The sequence below is a fragment of the Papio anubis genome, chromosome X (genome assembly GCF_008728515.1).
Source record: "Papio anubis isolate 15944 chromosome X, Panubis1.0, whole genome shotgun sequence".
Lineage (NCBI taxonomy): Eukaryota > Metazoa > Chordata > Mammalia > Primates > Cercopithecidae > Papio > Papio anubis.
This window is the reverse complement of record NC_044996.1, coordinates 98,738,870-98,761,635: the sequence shown is the minus strand read 5'-3', so window position 1 is coordinate 98,761,635 and position 22,766 is coordinate 98,738,870. Positions and strand designations below refer to the sequence as shown.

General features: G+C 41.6%; 1 protein-coding gene across 2 annotated transcripts in view; it reads right to left on the bottom strand.

The window, feature by feature from the left end:
• SLC9A7 (solute carrier family 9 member A7) overlaps positions 1-22,766 on the bottom strand; it is a 110,774-nt gene that overhangs the window by 7,397 nt on the left and 80,611 nt on the right. For both annotated transcript variants that reach the window (XM_031660949.1, XM_031660950.1), the window contains exons 4-10: positions 16,411-16,487; positions 13,461-13,573; positions 6,832-6,937; positions 6,312-6,453; positions 3,858-3,963; positions 1,068-1,156; positions 861-974 (exon numbers count right to left, since the gene is read on the bottom strand). In XM_031660949.1, the coding sequence (XP_031516809.1) occupies positions 861-974; positions 1,068-1,156; positions 3,858-3,963; positions 6,312-6,453; positions 6,832-6,937; positions 13,461-13,573; positions 16,411-16,487 (747 nt within the window). The remainder of the gene's footprint in view (positions 1-860; positions 975-1,067; positions 1,157-3,857; positions 3,964-6,311; positions 6,454-6,831; positions 6,938-13,460; positions 13,574-16,410; positions 16,488-22,766) is intronic.

The window sequence follows — 22,766 nt, the reverse complement described above, 5'->3', positions numbered from 1 at the left end:
AATAGGGGACTGTGCTCAGTATCTTGAAATCAAGCCCCAGAAAAGTTCGCTTTAATAAAAACATAGTATCTGAGGCCAAGCGAGCAAAACCCTCAGCTATCCATCCACTGCTAGGGACATGAGAGAAGCCAATCCCGCAAATTATGTCTCTTTTCCAGAAACTGCATTTACAATGGGCCCAGACCAAGGAATCAAGTATTTTTCTATTTTATCTTTTCTTCCCCTCATTTTTTTTCCTTCTCCTTTTTTTTGGTGGGGGTGGGGAGAAAGAGTCTTCTACCATGATCTGCAGCAGCAGGGAAGCTTGAGGAAACAGTAGGGTCACTGCCTGCAAGCAACCCTGGGCAGTGTGAGGAAGGGCTTCGCATACTGTGGATGTAGTTACGAGCAAGAGGAGAACCTTTGGGTCATCCAAATCAGGGCACCTCCTGGATTGGAATTCATACAGCAATGAAATGTCAAAAATAACACTGGAGACTGACATGGTTGCTGACTTTTAGATACACCCAGAAGGGCACTTTACAAAACAAACTATCACCTGCTGAGCACCAGTTTAACAGAAAGGCCATCTTACACAGAAAAGGCCGAAAGGATGACCTTGGAATACATGCAGTCCTTTAAGTCAAATACATTTAGCGTTATGAAATGCCACTTAAGCCTTCTTTTATTCATCATAAAAACCCTGTGAACTAGCATGGACTTAGTCACCTACCCAAAACAGAAATCGTAATTATTATTTTATGAGATTTTATATGATTATATTATTGTTATCTTATAGTATTATTATGACTATTATTACTATAGCTTCTCCAACAGTGTTGTCTCTGCATGTAGAAAATGGTGGAACAAGAAAAGGATACAAAAGCGCCAATGATGAAAATGGGGCTGAAAACGTGCTTCTGGAAGGTAAACAGTGCCAGGCCCATGTAGGAGAAGATGAAGTTCTCTGCCAGGAAATGTAACACCTCAAAGAGCTGCACAGAGAAGGGAAAAGGAAGCTGTAAACCCTGCAGTTCCCCCTTCCCTGTGTTAACAAGCAACTCGTGAGTACCAAGCCTCTCTCTCACCTGCTTGGTTCGACTTCTTGATTCCACCGACAGATTGTTGTAGGTGTAATGAGCTTGTGTGATTCCACAGAAAAGGACAGCTACAACACCTGTTAAAACATCCCCCCAAAAAAATCAATGGAAAATAAAGAGGCAGGGGAAAAAAAACCCTGCTGGAACAAAAGGTTAAGGTAGGCAAGCCTAGCATATCCAACTTCCTGGATATTTTTGAAACTTTCCTATTGCTGGGTCGGGCACAGTGGCTCGCACCTGTAATCCCAGCACTGCAGGAGGCCAAGGCAGGCAGATGGCTTGAGCCCAGGAGTTTGAGACCAGCCTGGGAAACATGGTAAAACCCCATTTCTACCAAAAATACAAAAAAATTAGCTGGATGTGGTGATGTGGGCCTGTGGTCCCAGCTACTCGGAGGCTGAGGTGAGAGGGTCACTTGAGCCTGGGAGGTTGAGGCTGCAGTGAGCCCTGATCACACCTCTGTACTCCAGCCTGGGCAACAGAGGGAAACCTTTTCTCAAAATAAAAAAAAAAAAAAGAAAGAAAGAAATAAAGAAAAGAAAAGAAAAAATAGTTTCCTATTACTACTGAACACTCCTACAACCCCTCACCTCATATCAACCTTTCTGTCTCCCAACCCTGCCTTCCTTCAAAGCCAAGTACCTCAACATCCCCTCCTTGTTCCAGTTTTAATGGTATCTATTGCCTCCTCTAAACTCCTCCAACTACCATCTGTAGTTGGCATATAGCATTCATTCCCTCAAAGAGACTGTGAGGGCCCATCCAAATTTGTGTCATATTCCTCACTGTTTTTAGAATGAATGAACTGAATTTCAAACTAATGCTTTATATACATATATATTTTTTGAGACAAAGTGGATTATATATTATATATCCCTCAGTGGAGGGCAGTGGCATGATCTTGACTCACTGCAGCCTCTATCTCCAAGGCTCAAGTGATCCTCCCACCTCAGCCTCCTGAGTAGCTGGGACTACAGGTGCACACCACCACACCCAGCTAATTTTTGTATTTTTTTGTAGAGATGGGGTTTCTCCATCTTGCCCAGGCTGGTCTTGAACTCCTGAGCTCAAGAGATCCACCTTCCTTGGCCCCAAAGTGTTGAGTTTAAATAGGCATGTGCCACCGTGCCTGGCCTATATTTTTTTCACAGTCTAGGACTTCAGACAAAACAGATCAAGAGTACTATTCCATTTATCCAAGCCCCGATCTTCTATATTTCTGGTTAATGGTAATCATTTTGTTGTGCGAGACAACTGACGCACCTGGGACTTTGCCTACACATTTACAGATAACTGTTAAATTTTAAGGAAGTGGGGCATTTTGTAATGCTGCATATAAAGATTTTCTACAGTATTTTGAAAGGGTGATAAAAGTACATCCTAAGTACCTGGATTATGTACAGTAACTGTACTTGAATTTTCTTCTTCTTCTTCTTCTTCTTATTATTATTATTATACTTTGAGTTCTAGGGTACATGTGCATAACGTGCAGGTTTGTTACATATGTATACTTGTGCCATGTTGGTGTGCTGCACCCATCAACTCGTCAGCACCCATCAACTCGTCATTTACATCAGGTATAACTCCCAATGCAATCCCTCTCCCCTCCCCCCTCCCCATGATAGGCCCCGGTGTGTGATGTCCCCCTTCCCGAGTCCAAGTGATCTCATTGTTCAGTTCCCACCTATGAGTGAGAACATGCGGTGTTTGGTTTTCTGTTCTTGCGATAGTTTGCTAAGAATGATGGTTTCCAGCTGCATCCATGTCCCTACAAAGGACGCAAACTCATCCTTTTTTATGGCTGCATAGTATTCCATGGTGTATATGTGCCACATTTTCTTAATCCAGTCTGTCACTGATGGACATTTGGGTTGATTCCAAGTCTTTGCTATTGTGACTTGAATTTTCTAATGGAAAAATTCAATGATTTTTTTTAAAAATGAAAGAATGTGAGGAAGTAAAACCACGTTTCACCACACTAATACTATATGAAACTGATACCATAAAAATTTGATATTGAAAAACAACGATTAAATAGCCCAGAGACACAACAATGAAAAACCGTGTTCACATCCACCTGAGCAGATGCAAAATCACCCTTTAAAGGACACATATTTTGCTTGTTATTGCTACTGTTTGTAAAATAACATAGCAATCAAGGGAAATATACAAAGAAAATTTTAATAGATTCTTTGCACCTTAACATCTACTTATAGTTAGAATGAGTACTCAAAAATGTAATTGACTTTGGAATGATAAACTTTATCATTAAAATCTACTTTTTCAGGCTGGGCATGGTGGCTCATGCCTGTAATCCCAGTGCTTTGGGAGGCTGAGGTAGGAGGATCACTTAAGGCCAGGAGTTTGAGACCAGCCTGGACAACATAGCAAACTCCATCTCTACAAAAAATAAAAAAATTAGCTGGGTGTGGTACGTGCCTGTAGTCTCAGCTACTTGGGAGGGTGAAGGGGGAAGATCCCTTGAGCCTAGCAGTTCGAGGTTACAGTGAGCTATGATTGTGCTGCTGCACTCCAGCCTGGGTGACAGAGCAAGACCCAATCTCTAAAAAAATAAAATAAAATAAAATCTAGCTTTTTGGAAAGTAGACAATCCATTTAAGACAGAACACTAGCCTTGCTCAGCAATCCTTCATACGGACACTTGCTGAACAGTTAAACTCCATGCAGTTGCTATCTAAGAATTCTTTGCTTCCTTCAAGTTCCCACAGGCCCCACTACAGTGAGGGGAAGGGTGGTGCAAGAGTAGAGAAAACCTACCTGTAAATCCGCAGGCTTCTGCCAAAAGAAACGTGCTCCAGGACATGAGGAAGAAGAGCGCTGTCTCCAGCAGGGGGAAGCAGTGCAGTTTGGTAAACTTAGTCACGTTGGCATTCTGTCAAGGACCCTGTCTCCAGGTACATGTATCAGGGCCACCAAGAACCATACTCCACTAGCCCAGGACCCCTCCCCAAAGGGCTAGCCTTTCCCTTCAACCTTTTTTTTCGGAGGCTCTAAAGCTGCTGGAGATTTCTTAAGTAATACAAATTAAGCTTTCCAGTGGAACACAAGTTTTGTAGGGGCTGGAGGAAGAAACCATGAGATACTGTTCAATGGGTACAGAACTTCTGTTTGGGATGATGAAAAAATTCTGAAAGTAGACAAGGGGATGGCTACCTGACATTGTGAATGTACTTAATCCCCACAGAATTGTGCACTTAAAAATGGTTAAATGACAAATCTCGTTAGCTATATTTTACCACAATTTTAAGAAATTAATCACATAGGGTGCGGTGGCTCATGCCTGTAATCCTAGCACTTTGGGAGGCCAAGGTGGGTGGATCACCTGAGGTCAGGAGTTCGAAACTAGTCTGAACATACTGAAACCCCGTCTCTACTAAAAATACAAAAATTAGCCGGGTGTGGTGACATATATCTGTAATCCCAGCTATTCAGAAGGCTGAGAATCGACTGAACCCAGGAGGCAGAGGTTGCAGTGATCCGAGATCGCACCACTGCACTCCAGCCTGGGCAACAGAGCGAGACTCTGTCAAAAAAAAATTATCATGTAATATACCAAAAGCCATTACATTTAAATGGTATATAAATTATATGTCAGTAAGGTGGTTTTTTTTTTTGTTTTTATTTTTTGTTTTTTAAATAAATTCAGCTTTCTAGAGAAACTGGCAACTGGTTTTCTGTGCTCCTTGAATGGCCATGGTTCTGAGAGGCATGGTCATGACGTCAGGCTGGCTTGTTGGGTTGGTTCCAGCAGGGCTGTGAAGACAAGGCCTGTGAGACACTGACCCCTGGGCACCACTGAGGCCACCTGAGTCCACAACAGGTGCCTAAGGAAGGCACAGGAAAGAAAGAAATGCACAATTCTTGAGGCAGCTACCAGGTGCTGGTGTCACCTTTTGGGACCAGAGATCCTTCTTGTAACAGTGCCATTCGACACAGGCCAATCATAGAAGCGTCTCATGAGGGATTTCACTGAGCAATATATGTCTCCAGGGCATCAAAAGGGCCCTTGTGAAGAAAGCAATTTAAATCTGCGCTATCCAATGTGGTAGCTGAACACTTACCATGTGGCTACTCCAAATTGAGATGTGTTGTAAGAGCAACACACACACCATATTTATTTATTTATTTATTTATTTATTTATTTATTTATTTCTCTCTCTCTTTCTTTCTTTCTTTCTTTCTTCCTTTCTTTCTTTCCTTTCTTTCTTTTCTTTCTTTCTTTCTTTCTTTCTTTTTTTTTTTTTTTTTTTTTTTTTTTGATGGAATTTTGCTCTGTTGCCCAAGCTGGAGTGCAATGGCAGGGTCTGGGCTCACTGAAATCTCCACCTCCCGGGTTCAAGTGATTCACCTGCCTCAACCTCCTGATTAGCAGGGATTACAGGCGTGCACCACCACACCCGGCTAATTTTTGTATTTTTAGTAGAAACAGGGTTTCACCATGTTGGCCAAGCTGGTCTCGAACTCCTGACCTCAGGAGATCTGCCTGCCTTGGCCTCCCAAAGTGCTGGGATTACAGGTGTGAGCCACCACGCCCGGCACACATACCATATTTCAAAGGCTTGCCACAAAGATTGAATGTATAACATCTCATTAATTATTTTATCATAATTTTGGGTTTTTTTCCATATTGATTACATGTTGGAATGATGTGGTTTAAATTACATAGCACTGCCCACCAAAGAGGATATGATGCAGGACTCAGCACATCTGTAGAAGGGATGCCTGCTCTTTCCACATTTTGTTTTTTTAGTTTGTTTAAACTAAATCCCAGCCATCCTTTGCTTATGGAAGGCCACTAACTAGCTATTGCCACATAACACCATGCGGCCCAGAACAGCAGGTGGCAGCAGCTAGCTGGGGCTAAAGTACTTCCCAGCCGGTAGTCCCTAATTCCCAGCCACCTCCTGGCTCCTCAGCTCTTTTCGCCCCTCTAAAACTGATGCCCCAACTGGATCACAAGAAAGGGAGAGAAAAAGCAAAGGTGAAGACAGGGCGAAGTCTAGGCTTGTATTCCTAAACATTTTTTCAGACTCTCAGCTAGGGACCTAACCGTCATGCTTCACCAAAGTGATATATTTCAGGAGCCATCACACCCCAGTAGAACAATCAATGTAAGATTCCAATTTGAAAGAACAGCCGAGAACTTTCTTTTCGAAAGTGTAATGCCACACACACATACCCAAGCCGTAACTGAAACTACAAAAAGGATATTAGAGCAGTCACAACACCAGTCACAGCTCCCATGGTAAAAGAGCCACTAAATATACCTAGAAAAATGCCAACTGACTTAAAAAAGGCAGCAGCATCAAAGGCGTGAGTGTTCAGTCCTGCTGGCTGGTAGGCAACAATAGACCTGAGGTTTAAAAACAAGAGACAATTTTAAAAGACTGCACTGGTTTTACACCGTGGTACCTGAAAATATCGACAAACATAGGTATCTACATTTTGTCAAGCATTGGCCAGGGTAAATTCATTTAATTTAATTTGTGGCCAGCATTGCCCAGGGCAAATTAATTTAATTTAATCTGCAGCCACCATGTTACACTGGCGTCAGCATTCTGATCGCTGCTGGGCACACTAAGCAACATAATTTTATCCACGAAGCTGATAAATCTCATTTAGAAAAACACCCAATTCAATATGTAATACATTTAAGATGAGCCTCTGAATTTAGCCCAAAGCATACAGGAAACCAAGGTGTCTCTTCTCCAGCAGAAACACTGCTACTTACGAGGACAGTACAATGGCAACGGCATCATTTAGGACACTCTCTCCAAAAAGAAGTGCGTAAAGATCCACGTCTGCATGCAATTCATTAAATATTGCCAGCACAGTCACTGAAAAATGAGCCAAAAGCACAGAAATTAGTTTTGGTTTCTGACCTTAAACCACTGATTACAGATTTATAGAGGCAATTTCTATCTTGAGTGGGACTGGGTGATTCAAGAGATAGCAAGGGGGTCAAAGACAGACTTGTCTATCTGTGGCAGAAATGAAAACAGCAATCTTCCTTATCTGAAGGAGCTTTGATATGATGCTTGAGTCTAATGACACTGCACCAAAACACTATGCTTTCCACCGTGATCCCATCACACTTTGAAAGTATCTGTTACAGAACTTCAAAAACTAATGACAATCAATGTGATTTGACTTCACCAGTGTGTTGAAATCTCTTTGATTTCTCTGGCTCAATAGAGCCAAGGATAAAATAACAAAGTTATTATACAAATGATTAATGAGATTTTGGCCGGCACGGTGGCTCGCGCTTGTAATTCCAGCACTTTGGGAGGCCGAGGCAGGTGGATCACCTGAGGTCACAAGTTTGAAACCAGCCTGACCAACACAGTGAAATCCCGTCTCTACTAAAAATACAAAATTAGTCAGGCATGGTGGTACACACCTGTAATCCCAGCTACTTGGGAGGCTGAGGCAAAAGAATCACTTGAACCCAGGAGGCGGAGGTTGCAGTGAGCCAAGATCGTGCCATTGCACTTCAGCCTGGGCAACAGGAGTGAAACTCCATCAAAAAAAAAAAAAAAAAAAAGAAAAAAGGCCGGGTGCGGTGGCTCATGCCTGTAATCCCAGCACTTTGGGAAGCCAAGGCAGGCAGATCACTGAGGTTGCGATTTGAGACCAGCCTGACCAACATGGAGAAACCTCATCTCTACTAAAAATACAAAATTAGCCGGGTGTGGTGGTGGGCGCCTGTAATCCCAGCTACTCCAGAGGCTGAGGTGGGAGAATTGCTTGAGCCCAGGAGGCAGAGGTTGTGGTGAGCAGAGACTGTGCCATTGCACTCCAGCCTGGGCAACAAGAGTGAAACTCCATCTCAAAAAAAAAAAAAGATTAATTAGATTTTATAAATTCTATCTTTTTGCCAAGCCTTTGAAATATGGTGTGTGTTGCTTAAAATAATAAGGACAGGGGTGGGGGTGTGGGCAATATTGTCCCTGATTGAGAACCACCGCTCTAGATATATGCACAAGAGCTGTGTTCTCTCTCAACACTCACACCCAACTACCCTCTCTCAATGGTTTCTACCATAGGACTGCAAAAACTAAAACCCCACTTTCCCAGCTTCTCTTGCAGAAAGCATCACCTCTTCCTGTCAGGAAGAAGGCGGAGAGGCCAGATACCAACGTAGTCATCTTGCCTCCATGGGGCAACTGATGTGTGACTGAAACCCCAGAACAGTGCAGCAGAAAGACAGTGTAGTACTTTTTGATTGTAGTGGAAGCTGGGACATCAGCCCCGGTACTGGTACCCAAGATAAATATCTATTTGTTTAAGCAGGAATTAGCCAGGTTTTTCTGTTCTTTGCAGCCAAAAGCATTACTAATTGATACAATCAGAAAACCAAGCCAAACAAATGTTCAGTTTAGTGAGTTATTATAAGCCAACCAGTCTTGTAACCACCTCCCTGTTCAAGAAATGGAACTTTGTCAGTCCCCTATATGTCCCATCCCAGTCTGAAGCCTCTTCCTTCACTAAAGGGAACCACTAAACTAAATTTTATAGTCATCATTTTCTTGCCTTTCCCTATAATTTAATCACACAAATACACATTCCCTGACGCTACCGTTTGGTTTTGCCAATTTTTAAAAAATTTTATTTTTATTTTTATATTTTTTTTGAGACAGGGTCTTGCTCTGTTGCCCAGGCTGGAATACGGTGGTGTGATTATAGTTCACTGTAGCCTGGAACTCCCGGGCTTAAGCAATCCCCGCTACCTCAGCCTCCCAAGTAGATGGGACCACAGATGCATAGCACACCTGGCCTAAAAGCATAATTAATAATAATAACAATAAATGCTTACATAGCATTGATCTAAGTTTCAACTTCTCATTCTCCCTGCTCATTATCTCACAAAACAGGTCAGGATCCCTTCTGTGCCCCTCCTGAGCAAGTCTGTGCCTGATCACAAGGAGGGATGTGGGTGCTGACAACTGGAAGACGATGGGATGGGGATGACAAGACTGGCTAAGTGGTTTCTGGTGGGAGAGATGAAACAAACTGCCCTCCTCCCTACAGCAGGACCCTTGAAATCAGGGTGAGCAGGGTCATAGCTGTTTCCAACTGGACACAGACTAAGAAATCACAATTAACTAACTGAAGATCACTGGGTACAGGCAGTGGGAAAAACAAAAGAATGGCAGATATATGAAGAAGGAAAAACTCAAGGACCTAAATGTGTTCGTTCAGCTAACTTTTCATGGACACTTCATCCGTATACTCAAGGGCACTTAGCCCTTGTGAGCACTCAGTACAAAGTGGCAAGCACTGACATGTACAAAACAGACCTAACTCAAAGAGCTGAGGGAGCAGATAATGGAGTCTAGAAAGAGTGACTAGGCAGGTGGCACATTTGAACCAAGTCCCAGAGGATGCCCTCTAGCCTGGGCGACAGAGCAAGACTCCGTCTCAAAAAAAAAAAAAAAGAAATTGTTAAGATAGTAAATTTTATGTCAGGCATTTTTACCACAATAAAAAATTAATAATAAAAAAGGAAATTGCATGCCCTTCCTGTGAACCATCATGATGTCATTTCCCCAATTTTAACTCATCACCTTTGCACTCCTTGAGTCAATCAGCCTGACTCACAGGTTTCTATTTTTCTTTTCTTTTTCTTTTTAGACAGGGTCTCTGTTGCCTAGGCTGGAGTGCAGTGGCATGTGTTCTCTGGTGGCTTCCTAGGAAGGCACCATGGGGTGGAAATGTGTTTTTTTCCTTTAATTGTGGATCTGTCTAAAACAAAAGCCCACAAAGATGGCACATGGCAGCCATGACACATGACCACAGAGTGGAGAAGGCTCCCTGTCACAGTGCAGCCTACACTATCCCACACATACTATGTCAACTTTGACCAGAAGACCAAAGACTCATGTCTCAAGCCAAGTATAGTAATCAGGGACAAGGATTCTTATTCCTTCATATCAGTCAATATGATTCTGTATCCTAATACTATAAAGTTTTTTGTTTCATTTTTTAAAGACAGGGTCTTGCTCTGTCACCCAGGCTGGAATGCAGTGGCCGGATCTCAGCTCACTGCAAGCTCCGCCTCCCGGGTTCAGGCCATTCTCCTGCCTCAGCCTCCCGAGTAGCTGGGACCACAGGCGCCAGTCACCTCGCCCGGCTACTTTTTTTGTATTTTTTTTTAGTAGAGACGGGGTTTCACTGTGTTAGCCAGGATGGTCTTGATCTCCCGACCTCGTGATCCGCCCGTCTCGGCCTCCCAAAGTGCTGGGATTACAGGCTTGAGCCACCACGCCCGGCCTACAACTTCCATTTCTATAAAACCCTTACGGTGCCAATCTTCATAGGCCAAGTGAAAATGGAGTAGCATGATAATCCCTTCCATTATTTTCTACCATAGCATAGACACATTAAAGGGAAGTAAACAATTACAAAGATAATCTAGAAAAGTAAGCCTCTCTATCCAATTAAATGAAGTAACACTGATAGCTCAGGAAACAATATCAATAATCTTTATGTTAAACTAACTTCCCTTTACTTGTTAGTGGTACTAGTAAGACGTTAGTAATAAAATTATAGATGAGTATACTTAGAAACACATTTTCAGACAGACTAAACACCTTTCTCAGACTTATGAAGATCTATTTCTCCACAGACACACATCTGGAGACAGTCACAGACAGCATAGGATTAAAATAATAAAACTGATTTTCAGAGTTCTCTTTGGAAACATGCTTGGGTTAAGAGATGATCTGTTATTTATTTATTTTTTAAACATATGGAAAACTGAGAAATCTCTGTCTGAGTCAGATGTGGACACAGACCAGCATAATTTAGAGATGGTACACTCTATGCCTTACACGTGTTGTTTCATTTCATCTTCACAATAGCCTTAGGAAATAGGTGCCATCATTTCTACTTTATAGATGAGGAAACTGATGTCAGGGGATAATATGTGTCCAGGCTACCCGATCAGTGATTGGTAGGGCTAGAACTCAACCCAAGGCCTGTGACTCCAAATCCCACCTTTTCACAAACCAGAGTGCCTCGACAGCCAAGTCTTCAATACTAATTTACTCAGGATGTTTGTAATAAAATATGAGGGTAAGAGAGGTCAATTTTTTTTTCCTTTTTTTTTTGAACATTGAGATTCTTCAGAACCACACAACTGTCTAGAGCTACGCTGTCTGATGTGGTAACCATTAGCCACATGTGGCTATATACATTTAAATTACTTAACATTAAATAAAAGTTAAAATCAGTCCCCCAACTGCATTACCCTACATTTCAAGTGCTCAAAAGCCACATGTGGCTACTGGTTACCACAATGGACTTGCAGATTATAGAACATCTCTATCTTCACAGAAAGATCTATAAGATAGCACTGATGGAGAGGACCCCCAAGAGGCATGGTCAAGTATCTTAGTATCTTTAAGGTTAATACTGTTCAGAATATTAGAGGGCATTGAAGACATTGAACAGACCTTTCCATCTCTACCGTGAGGACAGGAGCAGCTCATTCTCCAGAACTTCTTTCCCTAAGGTGTACTCTCAATAGCTGACACTAAGGAAGAGAATAGCTGTAACTACTTTATGCAAACTGATCAAATTATAGGTTCCAACTTGGAAAGGATAATTTTTTTGTTTGTTTTTGAGCTGCAAGGGAGGGTGTAATAATTCACTTGTAAGAATTGGTTCAACCAACACTTGAAAAATACAGGGCAAGGGACTGATGAATAAAAACCATGTCACAGTGCACAATCCTCTAGGAACGCTGCACAAAAGGAGTTTACAAATTAAATTACATTCACTACAGATAATCATGTGTGTTTCTACTAAGAAAAGGTATTATTTAAACCAAATGATATGTTACATAAAAGAAGGCAAAAGGGCAACACTGAGAAAGAAGAAAATCAAAGTGTAAAACTTATGACCAAATTAGTCATTCTAAGATGAAAGGCAAAACATGTTATATAGCCGGGTGTGGTGGTTCATGCCTGTAATCTCAGCACTTTGGGAGGCCGAGGCAGGCGGATCACTTGAGGTTGGGAGTTTGAGACCAGCCTGGCCAACATGGAGAAACCCTGTCTCTACTAAAAATACAAAAAAATTAGCTGGGCGTGGTGGTGCATGCCTGTAATCCCAGCTACTCGGGAGGCTGAGGCAGGAGAATCGCTTGAACCTGGGAGGCGGAGGTTACAGTGAACCAAGATCGTGCCATTGCACTCCAGCCTGGTCAACAAGAGCAAAACTCCATCTCAAAAACCAAACCAAACCAAAACAACAACAACAACAAAAAACATGCTATACAGATACAATGGAATGGAATATTATTCAGCCTTAAAGGTTAGGAAATTATGACAAATGCTATAACATGGATGAACTTTGAGGACATTATGCTAAGTGAAATAAGCCAGTCACAAAAGGACAAATACTATATGATTTCACTTGTATGAAATTTCTACAGCAGTCAAGTTCATAGAGACAGAAAGTCAAAGATAGCTGCCAGGGGCTGCAGGGAAGGGAGACTGGGGAGTTGTTGTTTAAAGGGTACAGCATTTCAGTTTTGCAAGATGAAAAAGTTCTTGGGATTGGTTTCACAATGACGTGGGTATACTTAACGCTACTGAACTATACACTTAGAAACTGTTAAGATAGGCTGGGCACGGTGGCTCACACCTGTAATCCCAGCACTTTGGGAGGCTGAGGCGGGCAGATCACGAAGTCAGGAGATTGAGACCATCCTGGCTAACACAGTGAAACCCGCCTCTACTAAAAATACAAAAAAATTAGCCAGGCGTGGTGGTGAGCACCTGTAGTCCCAGCTACTTGAGAGGCTGAGGCAGGAGAATGGCATGAACCTGGGAGGTGGAGGCTGCAGTGAGCCAAGATCGCATCACTGCACTCCAGCCTGGGCAACAGAGCAAGACTCCATCTCAAAAAAACAAACAAACAAACAAACAAAAGAAATTGTTAAGGTAGTAAATTTTATGTCAGGCATTTTTACAACAATGAAAAATTAATAATATAAAAGGAAATTGCATGCCCTTCTTAGAAAAGCCATCTAACTATAGTCCCACTGCTTGGGAGGCTGAGGCAGGAGGACTGCTTGAGCCCAGGAGGTCAAGGCTTCAGTGAGCTGTGATTGCACCACTGCACTCTAGCTTGGGCAACAGAGTGAGATCCTGTCTCAAAAAAGGAAAAAGAAAAAGAAAAGCCATCTAAGTCTGTTAGACCCACCTATTGGTCACTTCTTCCACCACCATGCCATGCAAATAAATACTACATTCTCCCTACTACAACAAAAGTTAATGATTGCTCTGAACTTTTTAAGATTTAAATAATGGAATACCATAATAATAAAGCCAAATATGCAAAGCCAAATACCTGGGTCAGTGGCAGAGATGATTGCTCCAAAAAAGAGACAATCTGTGTAGTAAAATTTATCAGAGAGCTGTCCCATAATCTTCATGAGCTTCACCACACCATACATGAGATTTCTGTAAGAAGGTAAGGTAAACTATGTCAGGAGAAACAAATAAGTAACTTAGCAAACATGCAAGCAGAACAGTACTAGAATGCTGTTCTTAGAGATTTATGAAAATTAACAGGCAGTTGCCATGGTTGGACACTTATTAGAGACATTGACAAATAGGACTTTGGCATCAAGTAAGAGTTTGCAAGTTAATGTCATCTTGCTGAAATATCTGAACATTTCATTTTTAAAAGTTGTACTCTAACAACTAAAGCAACCATGAAGTACAGTCTTCAATTAGCAACAAAGCTAAAGCATTTGAAACAACTGGGTAATACAGAGGAAAGGAAGAGACAGAACCTGGCATAATGTTTTTGTAGCAATAAGTTGCTACAAAACTCACAAGATTCTAAGATAATACATTTAAAGTCAGAGAAATCAGTAGACTGGATGAAAACGGAGAGAAAAAAATGGGTTGGTCACAAAGATCCAAGGGATTGACCTACTACTGCCTTCTCTGCCAAAAATTATTTCAAAGAAAGGAAAAAGAGGCAAATATCTTTAAATATCCTATTAGAACATTCATATACCCATGAAGATATCTGGACTTTCACTCTTTGCATGGGTCAGGTGGGCCAGCAATAGCCCTCCTTATGCTATGTAGACTGTGACATGGGCTAAGAGGGACTACCAAGTTAAATTTTTCAGCTTGGAGGAAGAACATTTCCTACAAGACAGCTTGCAAATTGGGAGGAGTGAGGAGTGTGAAAAGGTCTAGTACGTGTTACAAGGGTATGTGTGCATGCACGTGTATGTGTGTGTGCGTGTGCGTGTGTGTGTGGTGGCAGCAGCAGTGATAGCAGCAGCTGCAGGGGTTAGAGAAGTAAAAATAACCATGGACTTGACTCATTATACCCTACAGCCAATGCTCTAATAATGAGATTCTTGATGCCACTGCCCACCTTTGTGTCTCAAATGCTTAGAAGGGTGGACTAGCTAAGCTAGGAGTAAAAGAACTATTCGCAGAATGGAATCCTTTCGAGAAGAAACAGCTATAACTTAATGCTTGCCTATTGTGTGCCAGACACTGTTCTAGACACTTAACCAGTTCAATTTCATTTCACAGCAATTGTATGTTACAGATTTGATTTGCCCTTTGTTGCTTATCAAAGGCTTCTTTCATGTACCCTTTAAACATTCCTGGAACAAGACCTTCCTCTCCATTTCCTTCCACCAGTCTGTGACCTACACAATAGACTTCTCCGGTAGCCTTTTCCCCATTTTGCTTCCTGTCGTCACTAATGTCAGTTATGTAATGTGTCATTCTTCAATAATGTGTATCTCTTAAAGGATAAGTCCAAGCCCCTCCTTTTTTGATGGCACAAAAGACCCCTGCTATTATCTCCAGCCAATTGTTAAAAAATTCATAAAAATCCTAACTTTATTCAGATTTTCTTAGTTTTTAACCTAATGTCCTTTTTCTGTTCCAGGATCTTATCCGGGATACCACATGACATTTAGTCATCCAATCCCTTTAGTCTCCTCATGGCTGTGACAGCAGTTTCTTAGACTTCGCTTTTTTTTTTTTTTTTTTTGAGATGGAGTCTCACTCTGTCACCAAGGCTGGAGGGCAGTGGCGTGATCTCAGCTCACTGCAAGCTCCACCTCCCAGGTTCACGCCATTCTCCTGCCTCAGCCTCCTGAGTAGCTGGGACTACAGGTGCCCGCCACCACGCCCAGCTAATTTTTTTTATTTTTATTTTTAGTAGAGACAGGGTTTCACCGTGTTAGCCAGGATGGTCTCGATCTCCTGACCTTGTGATCCACCTGCCTCAGCCTCCCAAAGTGCTGGGATTACAGGCGTGAGCCACCGTGCCCGGCCAGACTTTGCTCATTTTTGATGACCTTGGCAGATTTAAGGAGTACTGGTCAGATATTCTGTAGATATATCCTTTGACTAGGATTTGTCTGATTTTTTTTCTCATGGTTATACTGAGGTAATGTGGTTTTAAGCGAATGACCAGAGAGGTAGAGTATCCTTCTCATCACAAATATCAAGGTACATACTATCAACGTGACTTACCACTGCTGATGTTGACCTTGATCACCTGGTTGAAGTAGTATTTGTCAGGCTTCTCCACTGTAAAGCTACTCTTTTTTCCTGCTTTCTGTACTGTACTCTTCAGAAAGAAGTCACTATGCACAGCCCACACTCAAAGAGGGAGTGGGAGGGGACTGAGCTCTACCTCCTTGAGGGAGATGTATCTACATGAAGTATTTGGAATTCTTCGCACAGGAGATTTGTCTCTTCTCCCCCATTTATTTATTCATCCAATCGCTTATTTATATCCATACGGACTCAGGGATATTTACTTTATGCTCTTGGGGATAATCTAATACAATGTTATTTGTTTTGTTGTTCTTCAGCCATTGGCTGGGGGGGCTTTGACCATTACAGGGGCTTTCAGTTGGCTCTTGTGTCCCTTTGACATCCCCCACATTCTTTTGCCTGTCTGTTTTCTGAGCACTTCCTTACTTTCTGGCATTATAAGATACTCCCTTTTCATCTTGTATATTTCCTGCCCCAGCCCTAGAATTAGCCATTTCTGCAAGGGGCTCTGGCTCTTTTTATCAAAGAATGATAATAGAAACCAAGATCTGGGTGTTGGGTATAATTTTATTTCATGTAAATTGATCTTAATTTAAATAGCCACATGTAGCTAATAGCTACCATACTGAACAGTGTAAATCTCGATCCTGACTGCCATCAAAAATATCAAAATACTGGACTCTGTGGACCCAAATGGATCTCATCCCTATGGAATGTGTGTTAATTTGGTTATAATACAAAGGTTCACTTACCCAATAATGAAGCATGAAACAGCAGTCCCCAAGAAGGCATAGGCCAGTATAGACCCAAGATTTCTGAAAAAGTGTCTCTGAATAAAACAAACAAACAAAACTCAGGAATCACATTGTGATGTTCAACAATGAGCTTAACAAACACATTAAAAGTCTCTAAAAAGTGGACCTCTACCTACTGTTTCCATTACATCAAGTAACAACTGAAGTTACTCCTATATGGTGCTATTTAACCTTAGACATCATGGTTTTAAGTTATCTTCTATACAGCCAGGTAGTGAGCAAGTAAGCAAGGACTTAGTAAATTTTCAGACAAAACTGCTCTGGATGATTACATTAAATTACAGTACGTGTGTGTATATGTTGTGCACGTGTGTGTGTGAGTAGACCAATCATTTTTATAGATTTAACCCAAACCATTTTACTCAGTGATTCAGCACATCACTTCCAGTTCTGGTGGTACCTCAGAAGATCATCACAGATAGAAGTTTAAAACAAAGTGTGAAAGTGCTATGTCATGAGCTTTCTGCTTAATTTGATATCAGAAAACAGAGTCCTAAATATCTGCTCATGGAACCTGAAGCGTCTCCTTATATTCATCTAGATTAATGTCTGAAGCCTGGGAAAGAGTGACAATAGAGATGGATGTGGAGAAATGAGAAACAAATAGTTCCATGTAAGATGGCCAAGTTTATACAAAAAGAAACACACATCAATATCACATCTAGAAATTATTCAGAAAGAGGTGGCAAAACTGCAATCCTTTCAATGCTTCTGCACATTCATTGGTTACCTTAAAAATGTAAACACACACACACACACACACACACACACACACACGGATTTACTTGTTTTACCATGTTGTCTTTGAAGGATTTACTTCTTACAAGTCATTAGGCCTGTGGGATATTCCAACAGAGGAAATTCTGCCTGTTCCTGGGATCCTAAGACACAGTTCTGCCTCCTCAAGGCATAAGCCATTCTCATTTGACAATCAGAACTATTTAACACAAACAGACAAAATCTCCCAACACCCTGGTCAAACAAAGGCCAGGAACACTTTACCTAGATTTTTTTTAAAGGCAGGAGAGCCCCAGCATGTCAGCTGAGCAACATCAGAAAAAGACAGGGTGCAGGAAGAAGAACCCAGACGAGATCAGGCAGCCACCACGAAGCATGACCAGACAAAGGGCTGCAGGTGTCCTCTGGTCTGCATCCCAGACACAGGGCCTTCCCAGTGCTTGCCCCTATCTGAGTCAGTGAAGAAGGTGTTAAGGAATGCCTGCTGCCCCTAAGCCACCTGCTCAGGAGAGAATCCTTCAAGGGCTTGCCATGCTGACAGGCACTGAATGAGGGTGCTGCCTGTACATAAGATGGACACATTATGTTTGCCTCTTAAATAACTGCCTTTTTGTTTTTAATCAAACGCATTTATACATCAATGTTTTGAAAAATACATATTTCCAAAAAATCAACAGTTGTGAGTCTGCTTCTCTTTAAAAGCTCCAGAAAGGGCTTTAATCAGGGAGGGCTAGGAGTGCACCAAGAACAAGGCACCAGATGAATGACACTTGTGAGGTATCCAAGAACAAATTTCAATCCCAGATGTGCTTTTCCTTGCCACTCAGCTTTCCTTTGGGTAGATATTCCCATGGTAACTCTGAATATAAATTAGATAAATTCATATTCATGACATTAGCCAAAGCAAAAAATTAGGAATGTAAATCTGTAGCCAAAAATACTTTCATAATATATTCTAAAATCACACACACACAATTACCCATCTCCCGTTCATATCTGCTGATGCGAGCTGAAACTTAACTGTATTTTGAAAAGCTATACTATTTGTGTATTATGTCTAGTACTTAAATGTATACTTCATAGTTCACAAAGTGTTTTCACATATATTAGCCCATCCAATTCTCACAATGATCTATCTGGAAGGTATTATTTGGACCATCTTATATGAGAGAACCCAAGGTTCACAGGCATGATGTAAGCTGCTTCAAGTCACATGTCCGCCAAACCAAGGCCCAGACTGGAAAGGTGGTCTCCTGACCCCAAAGCATCGTGCTCTCACTGTGCAAGCTGCCCTGCTACCCAGTTCTTCGATTCCCACTTCTCTTTGGGAAAGAAAGGACAGGAGGTATCCAGTAAAATCCTAGATCTTTCATCCTACCCTTATTTGGTTACAATACAGCCATGATTAGTTCAGAATCTCCCTTACTTTTCCTCCTCAATTATAAAATGACAAGAAGAGACAAAAGGAGATGATGGCATGCCCTGGCAAAGTCTTCAAAAATATAAGCCCAAGACAGCCCAGGATGAGAAGTTTTGCTTTGGTGAAAATATACCTGACATCCCAATTTCTAGCTGTACCATTCTAAGCCTTACACTGCTACTCCTTGGGAAATCCCATCCCCTCCTATTCCTCACTGGCAAGTTTTAACATGTTATTGTATATGTGTGTGAGAGTGAGGGAGAGAGAGAGACAGAAGGAGAGAGAGAGAGAGAAAGAGAGACAGAGAGAGAGAGAAAGAGTGTGTGTGTGTGTGTGTTTGGTGGGGGAGTCCACTAATAATGGCTTCTATGGGTGAATTATTTCCCTGCCAAGGCCCTCTAAGCAAACCATGAGTGGTAGCACAAAATCAAAGCTAATTCCAATGAGAACTTTTTTCAAGTCAGAAGGCCCAGGTCTGCATGATAGCTATATGATGTGCATAGGTCAGAGGGCCTGAATGTTATCTGTGTATACCATCCATTAATTGGTGAAATATTTATTACACATTTCACTGACAACAGGTTTCATCAGAGATGGTAACCATATTAAGGACCAACTATTTAGGTGCCTTTATAGGGGCAATTTAAAAAGGAAAGAGACTAAACTAATAGTTGATAACCTGAAAGACTAGCTGTGATAATTATGATGTGTATGTATTGGTTTTCATCTACAGTTCCTGGCTCATAAGCTCCCACAGCTCTTGTTTCAGTCTTTTGTTGTAATGTTGGGCACTTTAGGCCTCAGAAGCAGGTAGCAAAAAAAAAAAAAAAAAAAAAAATAGAATCTCTCTGACCTTCTCTTGCCCTCCTTTCAGCTGCTCCTTTTCTGTCCCAAGGCAGGCCATAGAAACTAAAAATATACTCTAATTTTCTCCTGCCTTTTTGAAGTAGGTCATAAGACCCTCATTTCAGAAGGGATCTTGCCCCATACTGGGGAGGAAGGTATGCCACACAGAAAGGCCAAGAAGAATCTGAACACACAGGCCTTGCTGGGTTTCCCCACTCAGTCTGTCAGCATTAGATCACACCCCTTTTGTCCAATCACTTTTCTACACGGTTGTCAATCATGGCTATGCAATGAAACCTCCACAAAAAGTTCAAGAGGATGGGGTTCCGAGAGCTTCCAAATAGCTGAATACATGGAGGTTCCTGGATGGTGATGCCCCTTTCTCCACACCTTGCCTTATGCATCTCTTCATCTGTATCCTTTGTAATATCTTTTATAATAAACCGGTACATATGAGTGTTTCCCTGAGTTCTGTGAGCCACTATAGCAATGTAATGAAAGAGGGGGTCATGGGAACCCCAACTTGAAGCCAGGCAGTCAGAAGTCCCAGACTTGTGACAGGTGTCCGAGATGGGGCGGGGGGCAGTATTGTGGGACTCAGCCTTCCGTGGGATCTGGCAGTAGCTCCAGGTAGATAGTGTCAGAACTGAACTGGAGGACACCCAGCTGGTGTCTGCTGCAGAACTGATTGCCTGTTTGCTGGTAGGGAGAAATCCCTCCCACATTTCATCACAGAAGTCTTCTGTGTTGGTTACCATAGTGTGAGAGCAGAGAAAAACCAATTAGTGGGTTTTTTTCCCACTCAGGCTAGTATTTCAAAAACAAATTGATTGGGAACTGGCAAAGCCTGTGAGTTGTTTGTCTGTTGAGAAAATGGTGCTGATAAAGGGAAGGTTCTGCAAAAACTAAAATGTCTTTCAACCATCAGAGTGGCTTTCACAATCCATGATTTGGTTTCATTTTAAAACAACTATGACTGATTATACATTAAGATTAGTTATGTAAAATATCAAATTACTCATCACCCATTTGATCTGAAGAAGAGTTCCCAAATTCTCCACTTATGTAAAAAATAACGTAATTTATACCCATAATAACCATCTCCCATCTACTACATGTCAGTAAATGACATACAAATTCGGATGACCCTGGCAACCCAGAGTAGTCAGGTAAACGATATGGTCTTTTTTTGTACGGAAAACCTAAATCCAGAGGCAATAAGGCACAAAAGAACAACTCTGGGCTCTGGAGTCAGAGAGAACCTTGACTCAGTCCCGCACTATCTATGTAACCTCATATGCATCATTAATCATTCTGAGCTGAGATTCATCATCAGTAAAACGCAGGACACTCTACATGTGAGTATACAAATGCACTGGGCTGGTGTGCAGAAACACACAGCCTCCGCTCCTCAAGCACCTATTATGGAGATGGAACCTATGTTCCATTTCTCTCCCCCTCCCCCTCCTGCCCTGAAGGTTATGCAGTAAGAAGGGGTCACTTGATATCTGGAAGAGGACGTTTGACCCTGACTTGTAATCTTGACCTTGTTGTGCAAGGTGGGGAATTGTTCTTGCTCCTTTAGCCTCCATGCTGTGAGCAAAAGAGGCAGCTTTTGGCAGGCCCAACAATTTCTAGGATCTCTCCATTTCAGCCTCCTTAAGTGTAACTGTGACCGACCTGGCTAAAGGGTACCTGTCCTCAATTCATGAGGTAGGGTGTAAGAAGCCCCATTACTAAAGGTTAAGTGACATACTCCAACATGCATCTACCAGGGACTTTGGATCATAAATGAATCATTTAATCACAAGTTAACTCTTTGTGTCTGTTTATCAATGAGTCGGAAACCTGGGGGAGAAGCAGTGTGAACTAATCTTCAATCACCATCACCTTTTTACAGAGTTTCTGTGAAGATTAGAAAGAATGGATGTAAAAACAGAAATAAAGAATATCTGTTCTTAATACATACCAAATGCTCCGTAAACTATATTTATGTTGGTTGGAAATTGTTTAAAAACCATCTGAAAAGTGCAGAGTGACTTTGATAGAAAACCCAGCCTGATGGGCCGGCATCCTCTCATAAAATGAATTGGGAAGTATTCCCTTTTCTATTTTGTGAAAGAATTTGTATGAGACTGGTATTACTTATTCCATAAATGCTTGATATAATTCACCAGTAAAGCCATACGGGTGTCTGGAAAGGTTTTTCATTATGAACTCAATTTCTTTAATATAGGTCGGTTCAAGCTTTCCATCTCTTCTCAGGTTGATAATTTACGTCTTTCAAGGAATTTGTCCATTTCACCTGGGTTGCCAGATTTATTTATTTTTCTTTTTTTGAGTTGTTTTTCATGGCAAGATCTCATTAGGATGTTGTCAAACTTATTGGCACAAAAATTGTTCATAGTGTTCCCTTATCCTTTTGATATCTGAAGGGTCTGTAGTAAAGTCCCTTCCTATATTCCTAATACAGGTAATTTGTTTCTTTCCTCCTTTTTTCTCAACTGGTCTAGCTAGAGTTTATCAGTTTCGGAGGCATTTTCTAGATCCTAAGGATGTTGCTGAGTTTTATTGTCAGGCAAAATCTCTCTTCTCTAGACTCACTGAAAAGGTTTCCTTTAGTCCTCATTCAGAAAGAGAGCTGAAACAAGTTCCACAGCTGTTACCTGCCTTTGGGGAGGCTTAATTTTCAGACAATATTACCACAATGGGAGAGGGAGAGAGCCACCCATAAATATTTGTAAAGATATTTGGCATTTGTTTTTATTTATTTATCTATCTATTTATTTATTTGAGACCAGGTCTTGCTCTGTGGCCCAGACTGGAGTACAGAGACATAATCAAGGCTCACTACAGCCTCAAACTCCTAGGCTCAAGCTCCCCACCTCAGACTCCTCCAAGAGTAACTAGGACCACAGGCATGTACCACCATGCCCAGCTACTTTTTTTTACTTTTTGTAGAGGCATGGTCTTGCTATGTTGCCTAGGCTGGTATTTTGTATTTTAAATAACTAGAACCTCTGGCCCAACCTTGCTGTCCAGCACGATGACCCTCAGTAATAAGGATACTTAGTTTCTTTAAAACTTTTTTATTTTGGAATAATTATAGACTCACATAAGTTGCAAAGATTAAGTACAGAGAGGTCTCATGTACCCTTCGCCCAGTTTCCCCCAGTGATTACATCTTACATAACTATTGTACAATATCAAAACCAAGAAACTGGCATTATATGTATTATGTGTGTGCATAGTTCCCTGTCATTTAATCAAATGTGTAGATTTGCATGAC